The 17,834-nt window shown below is 33.7% G+C and overlaps 1 protein-coding gene across 2 annotated transcripts; it reads right to left on the minus strand.

Annotated features, from left to right (window-relative positions):
• Positions 1 to 2,303: 2,303 nt before the first annotated feature.
• LOC132632565 (cytochrome P450 736A117-like) lies at positions 2,304 to 9,547 on the minus strand. 2 transcript variants are annotated; one of them, XM_060348551.1, is made up of 3 exons: positions 9,254 to 9,547; positions 3,739 to 4,697; positions 2,304 to 3,161 (listed from the first exon to the last, which is right to left on the minus strand). In XM_060348551.1, exons 2-3 carry the CDS (start codon positions 4,678 to 4,680, stop codon positions 2,547 to 2,549), a joined length of 1,557 nt encoding a protein of 518 aa, XP_060204534.1. In that variant the 5' UTR covers positions 4,681 to 4,697; positions 9,254 to 9,547; the 3' UTR covers positions 2,304 to 2,546. The 2 variants fall into 2 exon arrangements, with proteins under 2 accessions (XP_060204534.1, XP_060204535.1); XM_060348552.1 differs by lacking the exon at positions 9,254 to 9,547 and having other exon boundaries at positions 3,739 to 5,027.
• Between the last annotated feature and the right edge of the window lie 8,287 nt (positions 9,548 to 17,834).

Genomic DNA, 17,834 nt, shown 5'->3' on the forward strand with positions numbered 1-17,834 from the left:
TTATATTTATGGGTTTAAGTAGGTAAAAGAACGTGGTTAAATAGGTATAGAGAGGAGAAATGTGTGTGCGCGGCTCATCAGGAGGGGAGAAATGCTTTGATAAAGAGAGGAACGTGGGTATAATTAGAATTATGAAGGAAAGAAATGCAAATAATAAGAAATACTATAAATGAGATTTGTTGAACTTTTTGCAAACTTTCTGGACATCAAATAGTGGGTAAAACATTAACATAACAATAGAGAAAAAAGATAAAGAAATAGTTCTGTAACTGATTTTGGTAGTTGAAGAGGCCAAAAACAGTAGTAAATACCATATGATTTCAGTTAATTTTAATTAATAAATCTTTAAAACGGTTATTTGACTTTACTGCTTTGTCTTAAAATCAGAAGTGATTATATTAAGCTAATAGATTATGTAGAAAGTTTTTTTAAAAAATCCAAAAAAAGGAGGAAAAAAATAAATGTCAATGGAGGTCATAGAGAGGTACCACATAGGATTTCCGGTTAACTACATTTAACATTTTTCTGAACCTGATATTAAGGTGGAGATACTTTTAAATGCTACTTCTTTTTAATAAAATGTTAATTCTTTCGCAGAAGTCTTATGTACAAAAAAAGGACTTGTTCTGAAATATCGAGTTAGAACCTAGTAAGAGTTGTGGTAGCTAAAATATCAAGCATTTAGCTGAGAATTGATTGACTTTTTGTAGTTTTGAATGAAACATCCCTGCTCGAGGTTGCATCATAAGATCCATTTCCAGCATGATATGCTCAAGCAAACAACCTTCTTCTTGACCTTATAGTGAGAGAAAATTATTGCCATGCGACAAATCATAAGAGCATATGTTCACTTGTAGTAGTGCAGACTTTAGACTCACCAGTCTGAAGTTCACTTTAGTAGCTAGTTTGGGGATTTTTATTTACCTATTACAAGGTCGTTAAATAGTTAGGTTTTAAACAGGGCAGTGCCCTTACATTTTGTTTTTTTTCGTGGATTGTCCTTTAAAGCCGCTGATCTTTAATTTTTGCCCCTCAAATTGCTGGTCTTTAATTTTTTCCCTTCACTTAAAAAAGTGGCCAAACATACCCCTAGGTTTTGGGTTTGAACCTTGCCCAATAACAAAAAAAAAAAAAAAAAAAAAAATTGCAAGACAAAACTTTCACGAAACCTCTGCCTTAAGGCTTAACTTTTGCCCAAAATTAGGCCTATTCGGGCAAAATTAGGCCTTAAGGCGGAACTCTGCCTTAAGGCCTAATTTTGGGCAAACCTCTGCCTTAAGGCCTAACTTTTACCTAAAATTAGGCCTATTCGGGCAAAAGTTAGGCCTTAAGGCAGAGGTTTGCCCAAAGGCCTAATTTGGGGCAAAAGTTTGCCCAAGCTTTTGCCCGAATAGGCCTAATTTTGCTACAAAACTCTATCTTGCGAATTTTTTTTTTACTGAACGGAATTCAAACCTAGAATCTCGAGATATTAGGGAAAGAAAAAAATTAAAGACCAGCAATTTGAGGGACAAAAATTAAAAACCATCCCCGAATAACAACAATCATGCAAATTGCCCGTGCAGTGAAAAGCGAATATTTGTGCTCTTACCCGTCCACATGTGTCCGAGCACAGGAAACTCTCTTTTTCTTAAAGCCCAATTTATAATAAAACGGGCTTAGATAAAGGGCCACTTAGTTTCAACTTCAAGTCCATTATTCGTCGCCTCTGGCAAAAGAGAAATGCCAAGAAAAGAATTTGACTGATTAACCCGTTTCTGTTTGTCAAACTTTCCGAAATTGCTCATTTTGAAAATTACTTTTGTGAAAATAGTTTTTTAAAAAAATGCTTTTGTAATGTAGTAGTTTGTGTTTGATCAATTCATTTGAGAGGTTTCTTTTTCCAGTATTTGATAAACAGACTTTGTTTGACCAATGATATTGAAAAAAATGTTTTGAGTGTCACAGTGAAAGCTAAGGATAAGACTACAAAATGTTTCGGGAAGAAAATAACCAAATATACACTCTAAACTAGACGAAAATGAATGATTCATGCTCTCTGTTAATAGTTAGTTTCAAAACTATTCTGGCCGTCAGAAAATTGGCATATATTTGCCTTATTGACTCATGAAAAACGATCATTAATTGGACTGGTTAATCTCTAAACTAGTAGTATTTGCGTACAAGTGCTTGCCTCCATTTTTTTTTCTCTTTCTTCGTACATCCTATATTTTCCATCTGCTTTTGATACTGACTCAAATGGTTGGCACCAGATTAAAGTTAAAATGGAAAAAACATTGGAGTAGCTATTACTGTAGGGAGTAAACTTACCAAATAGGAATATATATTACTCCTAATCAACTGCATATACTTATGCTGTATAATAAAGACTAACACCCCCTTTTACCACATGCCAATATACTCATTACATCACATTCATGTTTCTACTCATCTCCCTTTGTTCCCCTTTTTCTTAAGTACATTCTTTGATCATACTAAAAGGTGTATCAAACTCCGACACCAAAGTAAGTATGGGACACCAAGTGAGAAACAAAGGAAAAGAAGACCTAGGAGGTGTATGGAGTTGCAACAGCAAACAGAGGAACTTTCCTGTGAATGGTTAAACCAGTGCATTCTGTCATATCCAAATCATCCCCCTTTGTTCCATTTGGCAATTCCCAATCAAAATCCCTCACAACATTTGCCAGTACAAGCTCATTAGCAGCCATCGCAAATGAAATTCCAGGACATCCCCTTCTTCCTGCACCAAAAGGTATTAATCCAAAATCATTCCCTTTAAAATCGATAGAAGAATTCAAGAATCTCTCTGGCTTAAACTCCTCTGCATCATCCCAAATAGCAGGGTCCCTTCCAATTGCCCAACCATTTGTTATTACCATAGTTCCAGCTGCAACATCGTATCCCATTACCTTAACATCTTGTCTGGCTCGTCGGGGAACTAACAGAGGAATCGGAGGATGTAGGCGCAAAGTTTCCTTAATTACTGCTTTTAAGTAATGCATTTTGTCTAAGTGATTCTCAGATACTATTTCATTTCTCCCTTTAGCTATTTCCCTCGCTTCATTCTGAAGTTTGTTCATGGCTCCAGGATGCCTTAGAAGCTCTGTCATGGCCCATTCCAATACAGTGTAAGTTGTATCGGTTCCACCCGCGAAGATATCCTATCATAAAAATCAGTCATTTACTGCACTAATGTCACGAAATAGTTTTATCTTGTAACGAAAAATCATTCAACTTTACATAAATATATGAAAGTCACTGAACTATTTTTTATAACAAAAAAGTTCTGAACTTTGATTAAGTATCACAAAAAGTTATTAGGAGGAAATTAAAGAGACATGTTATATGATAATCAGGCAAAATGAAACGACTTTTTGGTTAAAAAGAATTGCTAAGTGACTATTCGTGAAATATATAAGCAATGTGATGTACCACCAAAAATACCACCAAATTAAGTAAATAATCACATATCTTTGTAAAGCATTAATCCGTCTTTCACTTTGTTTAGTATGTTGATCACATAGTTTAAGTAAATAAAAGTGTAACTTTTTAATAGTTACGTCCCATATCAACTTTCATGTGTTCGGCTCATGGAAAAGAGTCATACACGAACGTGAGGATGCGTTTTGATTAAAAAATTTAAGTAAATAAAAGTGTGTTCTCTGATGAGATCACACAATTCAATATTGTCAAAATCAAATGTGCTAGAGCGCGCACTGAGAAAGAGAGAGAACTCACCAAAATGAGAGCTTTGATGCCATCTCTGTCAATGGAAAAGCCATCCATGTTTTGCTTGTAAATCTCAAGCAAAACATCAACAAAGTCCTCTCTTTTTACTTTTTCCACTCTTTCCCCCAACAAGTCCCTCACTCTTGTATGACTATCTAAATGTTCTTCCACTACTCCTTCAAGAAACTCATCCATCCCCTTGGCAACTCTCTCCACTTTTGCATCTAAACCACTCAGTCTGTCAATCCATGCAAGTGAAGGCAAAAAAGTCCCCAAATCAAATCCACCTAATAATCCCACAAATTCCTTCATCAACTTCCTAAACTTCTCTCCACTCTCCCCTCCACTATATTTCCTCCCAAAAGCTGCTCTGCTTACAACATCATTTGTAAGTGTCATAAACAATTCACTCAAATTCACTGCCTCTGGAGAAAACTCCCTGATTTTCTTGAGTAAAAGGGCAGTCTCTTCTTCCCTCACAACGCGAAAAGATTGAACCCTTTTGTTGCTTAGCAATTGAAGGACACAAATGCTTCGCAATTGTCTCCAGTACTCTCCATAAGGCGCGACAGAGACATCCTTATAGTCATATAGAAGTTTCTTGCTGACGTTGGACATAGGCCTGTCACTGAAAATAAGGTCATGTGTTTTCATGATTTCGGAAGCTGCCTCAGCTGAGGATACAACAAGAGTGTTTACGGTTCCGAGTTTAAGGAACATCAAGGGTCCATATTGTTGAGCTAATTTGTGCAGAGAGTGGTGAGGGTACAAGCCTAGTTTGTGCATGTGACCAATTAATGGTAATTTTGGAAGAGATGGGGGTAGATTTTTGGTTTTAGTTTTAGTCATGAGGAGAATCATAATGAGGAAGGAAATGAGTGAAAGGGCTAAAACAGAGGAGAAAAATGGATTGAAGGAGAGTGACTCTAACCATTGTAAGGAGCTGAACATATTGTTTATGTGTTTGCCTGTTTGGTTTTAAAACAGATAACAGAAGAGATCAGAGATTGAAGTTCAACACAAATTTGAACTTCTAAAGGAGACTATATATAGTGATTTTGTAAGACATAACATACAAATTAAGTGATTTTATTAGTAATACAAACAAAATAAAGTAACCATCTGAGAAATATACTCTAATAGCGTGTCGTTAGTTTCCATTTCTTTAATATGATTTTATTAATGAAAAGCATATACAAACAAACTCATATGACATGTCGCATCTGGAGTGCACATAATGTTCTTGGAAATACTTAGGTAGGCGTTTGAACATAAATGTCATTTGCGAATAAAGAAATACTATTTGCAAATCAATGTTTATTTTACAGTTTTGTAAATTATTTCAACGTCAAATTGAACAAGAGAATCCAAAATTGAAAAAGTGATCTGAGGAGTATTTCAAGTAAAACAATGGGACTCATTTCAAGGAAGATTCACGTCAAATACATCTGATTCTAAATACTCTTATTTAACTTCAACTTTAAATATTCATTTTTCCAACTTCAATTAAATATTAATACAAATTTGTGATTACCCCATTACTTGGTCAAAATTTCTAACTCTCAAACAATTTGTTAGATGGATCCATGCCCACAGGCCACAACCAACCCCTGCCGATATAATTGGATTCTCTCATGAGCTACTCAGGACTCTAAAGGCCAGACCACCCTAAACTACATTCACAAACTCTATCCTTAATCAATTAGGTAATTGAGTAATTAAAAGGCTCATATCCTCATTTGCCAAAAAAAAAAAAAAAAAAAACAGTGATTGAACTTCTATTGTCCTAGTTAGGGGTGTACAAAGTAAACCGGCAAACCGGACCAAACCGATTAACCGATAAAAAAACCCGACTAGTGATTTGATTTGACTTGGTTTGGTGTTGGGAAAAAAACCCGACAATAATTGGTTTGGTTTGATTTTAGCTAAAAAAAGTCAAATCAAACTAAATCAACCCGACATTACATGTATTCAATTTTTAAAATATTTATTTGTAATATAATTTATAAATATTTCTTAAATTTTTTTCGTAGTTTTTTTATCTATTATCATATTATTCAAGCTTGAACTTAGAATTTTGAATGTCAATAAGTTTTATATCCTATGAATGTTAGTAACTCAAATAAAATTCAAACCAAAACCAACTCAACACTAATGCTAACAAAAGAAATTCAATTTACCATTAAAAATGACAATAATGTTGGATATCTATTCTTTAATTTTGCATAATTGGTTTAGAGAGTGAGAATACATAACTTAAATTTTTTTCCTGTCATATAACTAATACTTGTTAGCCGTAGTTATTTTAGCATGACTTATTTAACTTGTTAGCCGTAGTGTCTTTAGATTATGGTCATTTTCTTTAGTATCTTTAGATTATGGTCATTTTCTTTATGGCTTATTAATTAGCAATATTTATTTTAACTGATTTTATTATATTTTGTTGAATATTTTAATACAATGTCATCACTCTTCTCATATTTTGTGTTATTTTCTTAAGAAACACCTTAATTATATAGTTGCATCTTACTAGGGCTAAAGAAATATTTGAAGTAAAAGTGTATATGTTTTGTATCAAGATTATTCCGAAAAAAGAAAAAAAAAAACAAAAAACCCGAGGTTGAAAAATTTAAATTTTGTTGGTTTGGTTTGGTGTATAAATTTTAAAACCCGACGCAAGATTTGGTTTAGTGTTTAAAAAATCCGAACCAACTCAGTCCATGTAAACCCCTCGTCCTAGTTGAACGTAGCTGTGATTCGTTCTTACAGAAATTTAACATCATATGTCCAACTTCTCAAATAATTTAGTTCAAAGGCAAAAAGCCAGATCAGATGTATCAACGGAAAAAAGTCTATTCTTGTTTTTCCACAATAGACTTTACTCAAGTATTCTAGATTTTTCTGGTCATATCACGTATTACTCCTTTCTTCTCAATTTATGTTTTTCGATTTTGGAGAGTCAATTTACTATATACACGTGACTTATTGGCCAAACAATTTGGTCTTTATCCAGATTATGGCTAAGGCTTATTATCCCTTTGGTGGGGCGCTACTTAATGGGAAAGTAGTTGTCACTTTTTAAAATGTAACATGTGTCCAAATGAATCCAAGTGTAAAGCAAAACCAATTTTTTTCTCATAAGAGAAATAAAATGTATTCCATAAACTAAAAGTCATCTACTAAGAAACATGTGCATGATGTGCTTAATACATTTATTACAAAGTTATGTATTAATGGGAAATTATTACTCATAAATAAAACAAACACACTAAGTATTATAACATGTGATAAAATAAATTTTATCAAATTCTATTTTTTTTTCTAATCTAATCCCACGAGTGCAAATTCTTTTGTATTATTAATTCTTAAAACGGTAAAAAGATAACTTTCTTTTCTTATGAGAAAATAATTTCTATCTTTATAATAAAGAAAATCTCATTTATAAACTTCCACATATATTGTATATAATTTCAAGCGTAACCAAAAAGTAGTAATATTAATAACTATATAAAATCATATGTATCAAACTTTTTTTTAAAAATGTTTCACTTAAAAGAAAATACCATATCAACATAGTATCTAACGGTATCAAGGTTGTCAAACTTACGGGCTATCATAGACCCTTTATAACCTGGTGAATGTCTTTAATCCATTCAAGCTCATATGAATTTACTACGACGCATCCTAACGCTAAGGTATGGGATGTTACATCTTTCCCCCCTTGGGAACATTCGTCCTCCAATGTTGGATCACAGCTTGGGGTTATAACACATTACTTGCGTACCTAGGGCATACACGACCTGATAGGGATTTCACATTGACCTGTCACTCTAATCGTAATCGCACGATGTAGAATGATTTCATAAGGCACAACTCTGTTGCACGACCTAGAGTATGAAAGAAGGGTAACATTTCCTAAATGCCCCATAGCCTCCCAATTATAAATGTGGCGCGCAACACACCCATAAGTAGGACTTTACTATACACGACTTGTAGACTCTCTAGGACAGACTTGTTCTGATACCAAGTTTGTCACGCCCCAAATCTAGAGAGGCGTGGCCTGCACCCGGTACCACACTCGGCCCGAGCGAACCACTCTGAACCTGTAACTCTAGAGGGGTAACCCTTAACACTGGCCGACAAAGCCTGCCTACAAGCAGACAGTACCAACAAGGCCACATTCAACCAACAGTACCAAAATGGGTAAGTACAAGGGCCGGAAAGGCCACAACACTAACATACTATATACAGGACTAGTCTACAAGCCTCTAAAGAATAAACAACTGTATCATGGCCGGGACAGGACCCCTACCTACTCATCATAGCTGTGTACACAAAATAAAGACTCCAAACTAGACCTGGCAACTCCAGATAAGTGGAGCTCACCAATCAGCTAATATCTGATCCCGCCTACTGGGGAGGTCTATCTGTCTGTCTATCAGCATTTGCAGGCATGAATGCAGCGCCCCCGACAAAAGGGACGTCAGTACAAAATAATGTACCAAGTATGTAAGGCAATAGAATAACTGAAACTGAAACTGAACTGAAACATAATAATCTGGAGGCCAAAGAACGCCCTGAAATAACTCACCTGATCTATCTCATATCAAATGCAGTATAATAATAGTATATATCTCACTAACCAAGTGGCCAGGCAACTATAAAATTTCACTGACTAAGGCTAGGCAATAAAGTTTCACTGACCCATCGGCTAGGCAATAATGTCTCACTAACCAAGTGGCCAGGCTAAAGAAAATATATGTATATTATGTTGTATATCATGGATATGCTCGAATATAAATATAGTACCAACGTTTCTCTCTAGCTCTATTGAAATCAAGGGAATAAGGAGCGGATAAGAGTCCCTCGGAAGGTACAACACAGTCACTCGGTAGTCTATATATCGCTACGACAAGATCTAGTCGATGAGTTCTCTTTATGCGACTCGTAAGCTCTTACTAGCTATGGAATCATGCCAAAGAAAGAAGAGATAGCCATTACATACCTTGAGTCGTCAATACGGCCCAACAACGAGCTCGTCATAACTAGTACGCCAATCCTATAACAAAGGAATACATACATGAACTTAGATGATACTAGTATAACGCGTATATTGATGATAGTTTGGTTCTAAAATGAAACGGACAACATTTCCCCTATTATACAACAACTACAGCTCAATCAACAGAACTAACAACAACAACTACAACCCCTTTATCCTCTTTGAACTCAATTCATCAACAACCAAGAATATGCACTAAACAACCCAATATATGCTTCGTATACGATACCTTATACATTCTTTTCTTCCAAATTCATGAAGTATATTAACAACAATACAACAACAACAACTACTATCCATACACAAGGAAATCACCTCAATAACACAACAACATCATGCTTAAAATAGTCCACAAACTCAACATAATTCGTAGATCACATTTGAGCTTTCTTTCACAATTTCTTCCTTCAATCAAGTTGTTTAAGGGCTAAATAAGAACATGAAGATGAGATGATAACTTACCTCAAGAACTCAAGAACACTTCAACACAGATATTACTTCACTACGAAGTATCTTCCAAAACCTCCACAAGAAGAAGAACTAGCATCCAATAAACAATCCGGAAACTTTAATATTTGAATCACATTTTTAATCTTTGATTTCACTTGGGAATAGTTGAATATGGTGGAGAGGTTTTTTTTTTTTTTTTTGGAAGTGTATTAGGTCTGAAAATATGGAGAAAATAAAAGCTTAATGTTGATGCACGGTGTGATCTGCAAACGAACATGAAGAAGACTAGGAACTCTTTTATTTTTGTTTTTCCATTACATGTATATAGAGGTCTATATATTACAACTATATATAAGAGCTAATTCAAAGAGTTAAGTAACTATTTAGTTAGCTTGTCAATTAAAAAAGATTTGCTACTCAAAATATTTACCCTTATATTTGTTTATTACTTCATATACCAAAATATGTTTTCAATAAATCAAGATATTTTTAAATCTTTTTGTAATACATGGCCCCTTAGACTAACTTTTTGGAGGTGAGGTATGCACCATGATATTTTTCTATGTCTTATTTTTTCCCTTACATTATTTCTTTTTTACTTGAGCCCTTTAAAAATACTTGAAAAGTTGTGCATGGTGATGATGTCATCTAATAGAAATAGCTATGCACAAAGATAATCTAAAATAATAATAATAATACTTTTGGAGAACTCATTTGGTACTGGCAGAGCGTCAATCATATTTTCTTAGTAATTCTAAAATTGCCATTAAATTTCTCTTGATCTAAATTTTATTAAAAAAATTATTTTGAATATATTTTATTAATGATGTAACACGATTATCCAATAGAAAATAAATTTTAAATTAAAAATAAATTGATAGAAAATAAATTTCAAAATCGATCCTTAAAAGACAATAAAAATGAGTAGGAACAAAATTATTAGATATATATATGTCGCTGCACCTAGACATGATTTAATTATTTAAATTTAGCCAATGCTAATGTATTTGGGGCTATATCATAGTTATAATATTATTATAACGTAGAAAATATATTAGATAAAGAAAAAAGAAAAGAAATATCATTTCCTCGCATGCATTTCTTGAAAGGAAAAGAAAATTTTTAATTAAGAAAAAATAATATTTTTTTATATATCTTTTAAATATTTTAAATAGTTAAGTATTGAAATTTATATTACTTTTTACATAATTTTTAAATATGTAAATTTTGCAAAGACTTAAAGATTCTATGCCCGAATTTATTGTCAAAATTAAATTGTTTGACTCTCAAAATTTAAATTGTGGCACATAAATTAAAACTTTGTGATTACTTTATTATTACCTTAATTTTGGGCTTAAGTTCAGCACGGACTTCCCGACACTAGTTTATTTGTTTATTTTAAAATCTCATTAAAATTTTTGCATTAAGTAGCTGACCATGAAATTTTGATTTTGAATGTTATGAGTCTTTAAAGTCTTGAGGTGGAAAATTTTTTGTGCTTGAGTTTCCTAAATCATTTTCTCATTTCACTGAAGGCATATTCAACAAGTCTATTTTATTCTTATGGTGTAAATTTTTGTCTATTCAAGGTGCTGAACTGAAATGCTGAAAAGAATGCTTTGGGCTTAACCAAACGTTCAAGACCCAATTAATTAAATTCATGAGAGATGAGCGAGATAAGATGAGAACAGATTTCAAACCCCATTACAAAGTTTAAAAGAAAAATGAGCGGAAAGAACATGTGCGAGGGAGCGAGGCAAGTTGCTATTAGTTCAAAACTCGTCTAAAAAAAAACAAGCATAATTTATCCGAGATTAATTTTAGCCAAGTATATGTGTCAATAAAAGCGACCGTGCTAGAACCACGGGACTTTGGGGGTGCCTCATACCTTACTCCCGGTCAACAAAATTTCTTACCCGGTCTTTTATTTTCACAGACCAATAAAAATAGAGTCATTTCCTTTTGATTAGGGATTCGTATAAGGTGACGGGAACATAATAACTCAATTTCAAGTGACGATTCTGAAAAAATAAATAATCTCTTTTCAAAACCGTCACTTCAATCGAAAAAACCCTTTAAATCATAAAATCATTTTCAGGGGGAAAAAGGGGTGTGACAAGACGTATATTAATCATTTTCTATTTCTAAATCTCCAAACTTATAGCACCTCAAATGTGAGCTCTAACATTGTTTTGTGGTTATCACCTTATTTCTTTTCTCTCATTCTTAATTAGTTCTTGTTTATGTACAATGATATTTGTTGTAGTTACACTGTTTTCGCAAAATTGACAATATGACGAGGTCGAAGAAATCTCAAAAAATGTTTATACTTGTGATTTAGTCGATTTATTATTAATTTTTATATGTATACAGATGAAAAGTTTATTTCTATATTGTCTAAATCTATAGAAAACTGATTAAAAATCTCACTAAATTTTATACTCAGCGCGGTCAATATTCCTAGTATCCAATAAAGTTATACTAATAATGCAAAATTTTCTGGGCACTATTATTTTTATATAACCTAAATTCATTTGATAAAAGACGACGAAAAGGGATAGTACGTGCAACTGATTTGTTTGACAAAATCGGGGAGGAAGACGAAGTCTTGTGGCAGAGTGACAAAAAAGGTTTCCACTAATTCGGGTCTCAATGGCTTCTTAATTAATTAATCTCATCGTCAAGATCTCCTACTCCTCATGAACAACACGCAACTCTTGGAGTATTTTAAATTTTTCCTGGATTTATCGATTACTAAATTCCCTGGGTGGGAGTTGTTGGTGATTAATTTGGATTAAACTTTTGTGGATGAGACAGAATGTGGTGTATTGGTCAAGGACTATTCACGATTATCTATATTTATTATTACTACATCTGTCTCAATTTATGTGACACTTTTCGTTTTTCGAGAGTTAGTTTGACTAAATTTTGAAGCTAAATTGGATTAGATTAACTCGATATTTTAACATTAAAATTTATAATTTAGAAAATTATATGAAAAGTACTATAAATTGCAATTTTTCTTATATCAATTTGGTGAAAAAATACATCTTAAAATGATGATCAAAGTTCATACAGTTTGAATCTCGGAAAGCGAAAAGTATCACATAATTTGGGACAAAGAAAGTAATAGAATCGAACTTTTGGCATTTATTAAGTCTGGTGACTATGTTGTCGTTTTAATCTCCTGTAGGAAAATTTTATGCATAAGAGACGTCAAAGAAACAGACAAATTTTCATGCCGGTACACAAATGTCAAGACAAAATAAGCTTGTAGTAGACAAGCTAAGATAATAATATTAATAGTAGCAATATATATAGGAACTTAGATTTGAGATCTGTCTTTTATTTTTCTTGGTTGATGTAGGGTATTCCTTGACCATTTCTTGAGCTAATGTTGAAGTTAGTTAACACAAGCTAATTAATAGTTTGTGTAATTCTTGTTTTTCTTTTGTTTTGGGGTGCATTCTTACATAGGTGTAAAGGATGAAGAAATTAAATACATCACAATTCACAGTTTGATTAATAAGTGGTCAAGTTGCAGTTGTAGCTAATGATTCTCCTTGAACTATTGGACAAGCTGGCTAAATATGTCGAAAGCGTTCAAGGGCTATGATAATTCAATATCTGATCATGTTGTTGGGAGTACTGACTTTCAAATACCCTTTCAATACTATTTTTTCTTTAAATATCACATGTTTTATGTCCAAACACTTACTTACAAGTAAAAGTCAGGATTTTTTTTTATACAGTGTACTATTTAATTTTAAGGAAAGAGTAGATATACAATTGTCTTTGGTTGTGCAGATGTACCATTGAAATTCTGTGCTTAATTTTACGCCCTAAGTCCCAAATTTATTAGCACTTCTCATTAGCCGAGAGTCCATTTGATGAAATTTCTTTGTTAAGTCAGATCAAATCTAGGTATACAAAAATTGCACAAACTAAATTATTTATAACGTTTAATTCCCTTCTATATACCCTTTCGAGTTCGTCCAAGCATGTTATAAGTAAGTTGTTACAAGATACTTTTTACAGCTTTCTTCAAAAACAAGAAAAAAAAAAACAAAAAAAAAAAATTGGATGAAAGAATTTGTCAAGCATTCTTTAGTTGTGTAGCATGCTTGTGAAAGTCGTGCATGATTTGAAACATCGAAGATCCAAAATGGGCAAATTTGTCTGCGAGTTTCAATTATTGTAGACACTTGTAATGATATCGTCCAAGTTAAGGATGACGAAATCCAATTCATCCACCATAAGTCTTGCTGGTACGTAGGAGAAGAGAGACTTCCATGCATTTGTCACCACATTGATTTGAATTTCTTACTTGGGTTTTAACACTTGAACATCGAACATTGCAACAAACAAAACAAAGCCAAATAGGGAATTATGTTTTAGATGAAAAATTAGATAATGGGTCAATGCAACTCTGATAGTTCAAAACCGCGGAGATTTCATTTTGTACATCACTCTCAACGATGCAATAATTCTACTTGAAGTCTTTTTAGCTTTTGTTTTTATTTGCTTTACGATAACAAATCATTATTAAGATTATTATTATCTCTTGCAATCTTTAGAAATTAAATCTTTTACGGGAGTGGTCGGGTGACGAAATTTGTGGATGTATGTGTTACTCGTAGATTAAAATACTAGATCCATGATGATGAATAGCAATTATTGTCATGTAATGCATATGCACCATAGGACCTTTTGCTTATGGCCAAACTCATCGGTAGACATTTGTGGTCGTCCAGTTCTTTCACTTGAGCACCTAAAGTGGACCTTGTTTCATTTAGACACCTAAGGTGGGCAATACCTGTTCCAGTTAGACAATTTTTGCACCGTTGGCATGTCGCGTGTTATCAGTCCAAAAAACGTGCGTGTAACCTTTTTTTTTAATCCTATGTGGCAGCCAACGGTATTATTATTCCCTATTTATACATATCATCTTCTCCACTTCAAAATAAAATCCAATTTAGCCCAAATTTTAGCCCCTTTTCACGATCAATTTTTTCCCTCAAATTCAAGCTAATATTTTCTGCTTCATCTCGTTCGTTCCATTGCTGTTACTATTATGTCGAGCTTATCCGACTCTTTCATGGAGTTTTTTGATGAACATGCCTGATATTGTAGATGTGGTAATGAAGCATTATTGAAGACTTCTTGGACCCAATTAAACCCAGGTTGCGATTTTTATGTTGTAAAATACCAAAGGTAAACTTATATCTTCATTCATACCTTATTTAATTATTTATTAGATGATTAATTGTTGGGTTGAAAATTGGTTTTGTAGAAAATGGGTGGTTGTGATTATTTCTTTTGGATTGAAGATAGGCACCCTGCGCAAGCAAATAGGGTGATGTGGGGTTTGTTGAAGAAAGTGAAGGCTTTTGAGGAGAAAAGAATTCAAGCGAGAAATATGCTCATTGTTGCTGCCATTGCTGCTAGTTTTGTGATGCTCGGGATATGGAAAATCAAGCCAAATTGTTAGATGGAGCAGTACAATATGTGCCCAGGCTACTTGCCTTTTGCTAAGTTGTGTAGTTGTAATATTGTTAGGATTGTTGGAATGCAATTTGGTTACTGCATTGTTGTGACAATTTTGTATTTTGGCATGCCTGAACTTTGGCCAACAGTCACTCATGTAAACCAGCATTTTGAATGAAGTGAAATGAAATGTTGTTTTGTCTATACTGTATTTGCCAACAATGCTCTGTTTTGAGCTCACACAGTTGCATAAAAACCTGGCCTGCTCTGTTTTGTATTTGCCAACAATGCTCTGTTTATGCTACATATTATTGCCAACAACAAGTAGGTCAATGTTATTCAACACCAACAGCAACTATAATTACATTAGCAGAACTGTTTAAACACCAACAACAGGTATATAATGGGCACAAAGTAATCCAGAATAGTAGCTAATATATTAACATGCTCAAGAATGAGCTCAAAGTTAGCATACAAGTAGCCAAAAGCAAACATTAAAATACTACAAATTGTTTACTGCTACATACAAGTAGCAGATTGCCAAAATAACCATCCAAAAAGAGAAATTGTTTGGTGCCATATTACATTGCCAATTAAGTACTACATCCTATCCTAATACTGCTAATTCTTCTTCTTCTTGTTCTTGTTTGCCATCTGCCTCAATTGGGGGCCAGTTGTTGACACCCAATTTTGTCCCTCTTTTATTTAATTTACTCGGGTTTCTAAATTTATTGACGAGCTAAATACTTTATTTTCACTACTATTATTTTCGCTACTTTTATTTTTAACATTACAAGTATTACTTTACCACAAATTTTTAATGATTCGTCATCATTTCATTTTCGGGTTTGGACTCGTTAAATTAATTACAAGACAACGCTTCGCAAAATATTTACTTTTACATTATTAATTATTTATCATCTTTACCAGTTATTAAATTAGAAGCCCAAGAATTATTAAATAGCGGAGGAAGGATCAACAACTTTCAGCCAAATTAATAGCCCAAAATATCAATACAACATTATTTTCCTACTCAAATAAATAACCCACATTTAAATACCCAATCCACATTTTAACCCAACTAAAATACTAAACGGACCAGCCCATTACCCCTAAATAAACGGACTAGCCCACTACCATTTCAGTCCAGCCCAGCACCCGACCCGCTCCACTTCTTTTCCTCTTCTCCTTTACCCTAAACCTAATCCCATTTTCCGCCTCTTTTTTTTTCCTCTTCTTTTCTTTCCCCCTTTTCTCTCCTCTCACCATCGCCGCCGCCTCCTCTCCTCTCCTCTCCTCTCCTCTCTCTTCTTCCACGCTCTCTCCCACTCACCCCTGTCCCCCGCGTTCTCTGTCACCCACTCACCCCTGTTCCCCGATTCCTCTCTCTCATACGCCCCCTCTAAAACCCTATAAATGGGTGGCAAATTGATCCGGAAAAGGGGGGGATTTTTTGGCTCTTGAATGGTTTATTTGTTTTAGGAACAAGAAACCCGAATCAACGGAGAAGATTTAGAACCGAAATCCCTACCAAAGCATCAATCTTAATCAACAAAGACAGCGAACGATTACTCTATTAGCCTTTCATTTTCTGTTTAAAACTTTAATTTCTTCAGTTGATTTTGAGTTCGTCTTGTTCGAAACATAGATTCGACGACCTCGACACCCCAGTTCATTGCGCACAAAACAGGTAAACCTCGATACATTTATTACTCCTAGTCTTTAGTCCTTGCTTTAGTTAAATTTTTAGCTGATTCTGCTATTTTAGTTATGTAGTTTCGTTGTCGTCATATCATTTTTGATGTTTGGGAGCTGTTAGGATAGGTTGATTAATTGCTAATTGAATTTAAAATGTAAACTGTAGTTTGGGTGATTAGGCTGAATTTCCCAGAACTCAGAACCCATTTAGAACTAAATATACATATGGTATACAATGAACTATTAAGATAAGGCGAAGGTATATATTCGCTATACGTCCGATATACACACCGGGTTGTGTATATCTTAAGTATATCATGTATATAATTAAAGCAGGTCAATACTGTCCCTCTTTTGCTCTATTTGTCCTGAGTGATGTATTCTGATATATAATTAGTTTACTCGAATTTGGATATAATGAAATGATTATGTCCTATGTCGATGTGGTTTGTTGATTTGATCTGATCTTTATCTTGTTTTCTGCGTTCAGCTCTGTTCTGGGTAAATTTATGTAGTTAGATTAGTTTAGTTTAGTTTATTTCTAATCTGGTACGTTTAAATCGCTCGTTTATATCCCTTAGCGTAATATCCCTTCTCTCATGTGAAAAAACTGAACCTGTGTGTTTGAATCTATACAAGAAATTGCGATCGATGATAAATTTTCCTCAATAACTGAAAATGATCCTAATGCTTTGATAAGTTGTCCTACTTGAACTCTGTTTATGCTGCGAAAGTCTTATATGCTTGTCTTGAATATATATCATCTTGTCATCTCTAAAAGTGATTTTCTTTCCCTTTAGTTCTTTTTTTGGCGTTTTACCGATTTGATGATTATGTGTGCTGGATTACGAGTATGTCTGTATTCGAGTTAATTGTTCTTCCTATTCAGTCATTATGTGTTTAGTTATTAGTTTAGCCGTGTTTATGCATTTTTTAGTTCATGTTTAATTATACTTGAGTGTTGATTGTTGGTTTAATTTTTGGTTCGATTTAAGTTTCGTATGCTTCCGCTGTTTCATGGACAATCTGATCATCTTTATGTTTGTTGAATAATATTAGTATAGACAGGATTTTTAGGTACAAAGTATAGGCCTTGGGTGTATTTTCAGTAGTTGGGATCAAAAGGGATTCGTTGCGAATGAGTAATCGTCGTATGGGGAGGTTTTTCTGTAATTCATAACTTAAGATTAACATAGAAATGAAGCTGTTTTGCAATATCCGTGCGTAGAAAATAACAACAACCTTCGATCCTTTCCCTCATTTATCTTTCTTGCTTCAATCTTTTTTTGTGATTATGTGTTAGTTTTGAATAGATTAATTCAGAATATATGGTCTAATATGATTAATGGCAGTCCAAATTCCTTTTTGGCAAGTCACGAACCCTTACCTCATGACTGCTGTGAAGCAT

The sequence above is a fragment of the Lycium barbarum genome, chromosome 3 (genome assembly GCF_019175385.1).
Source record: "Lycium barbarum isolate Lr01 chromosome 3, ASM1917538v2, whole genome shotgun sequence".
NCBI lineage: Eukaryota > Viridiplantae > Streptophyta > Magnoliopsida > Solanales > Solanaceae > Lycium > Lycium barbarum.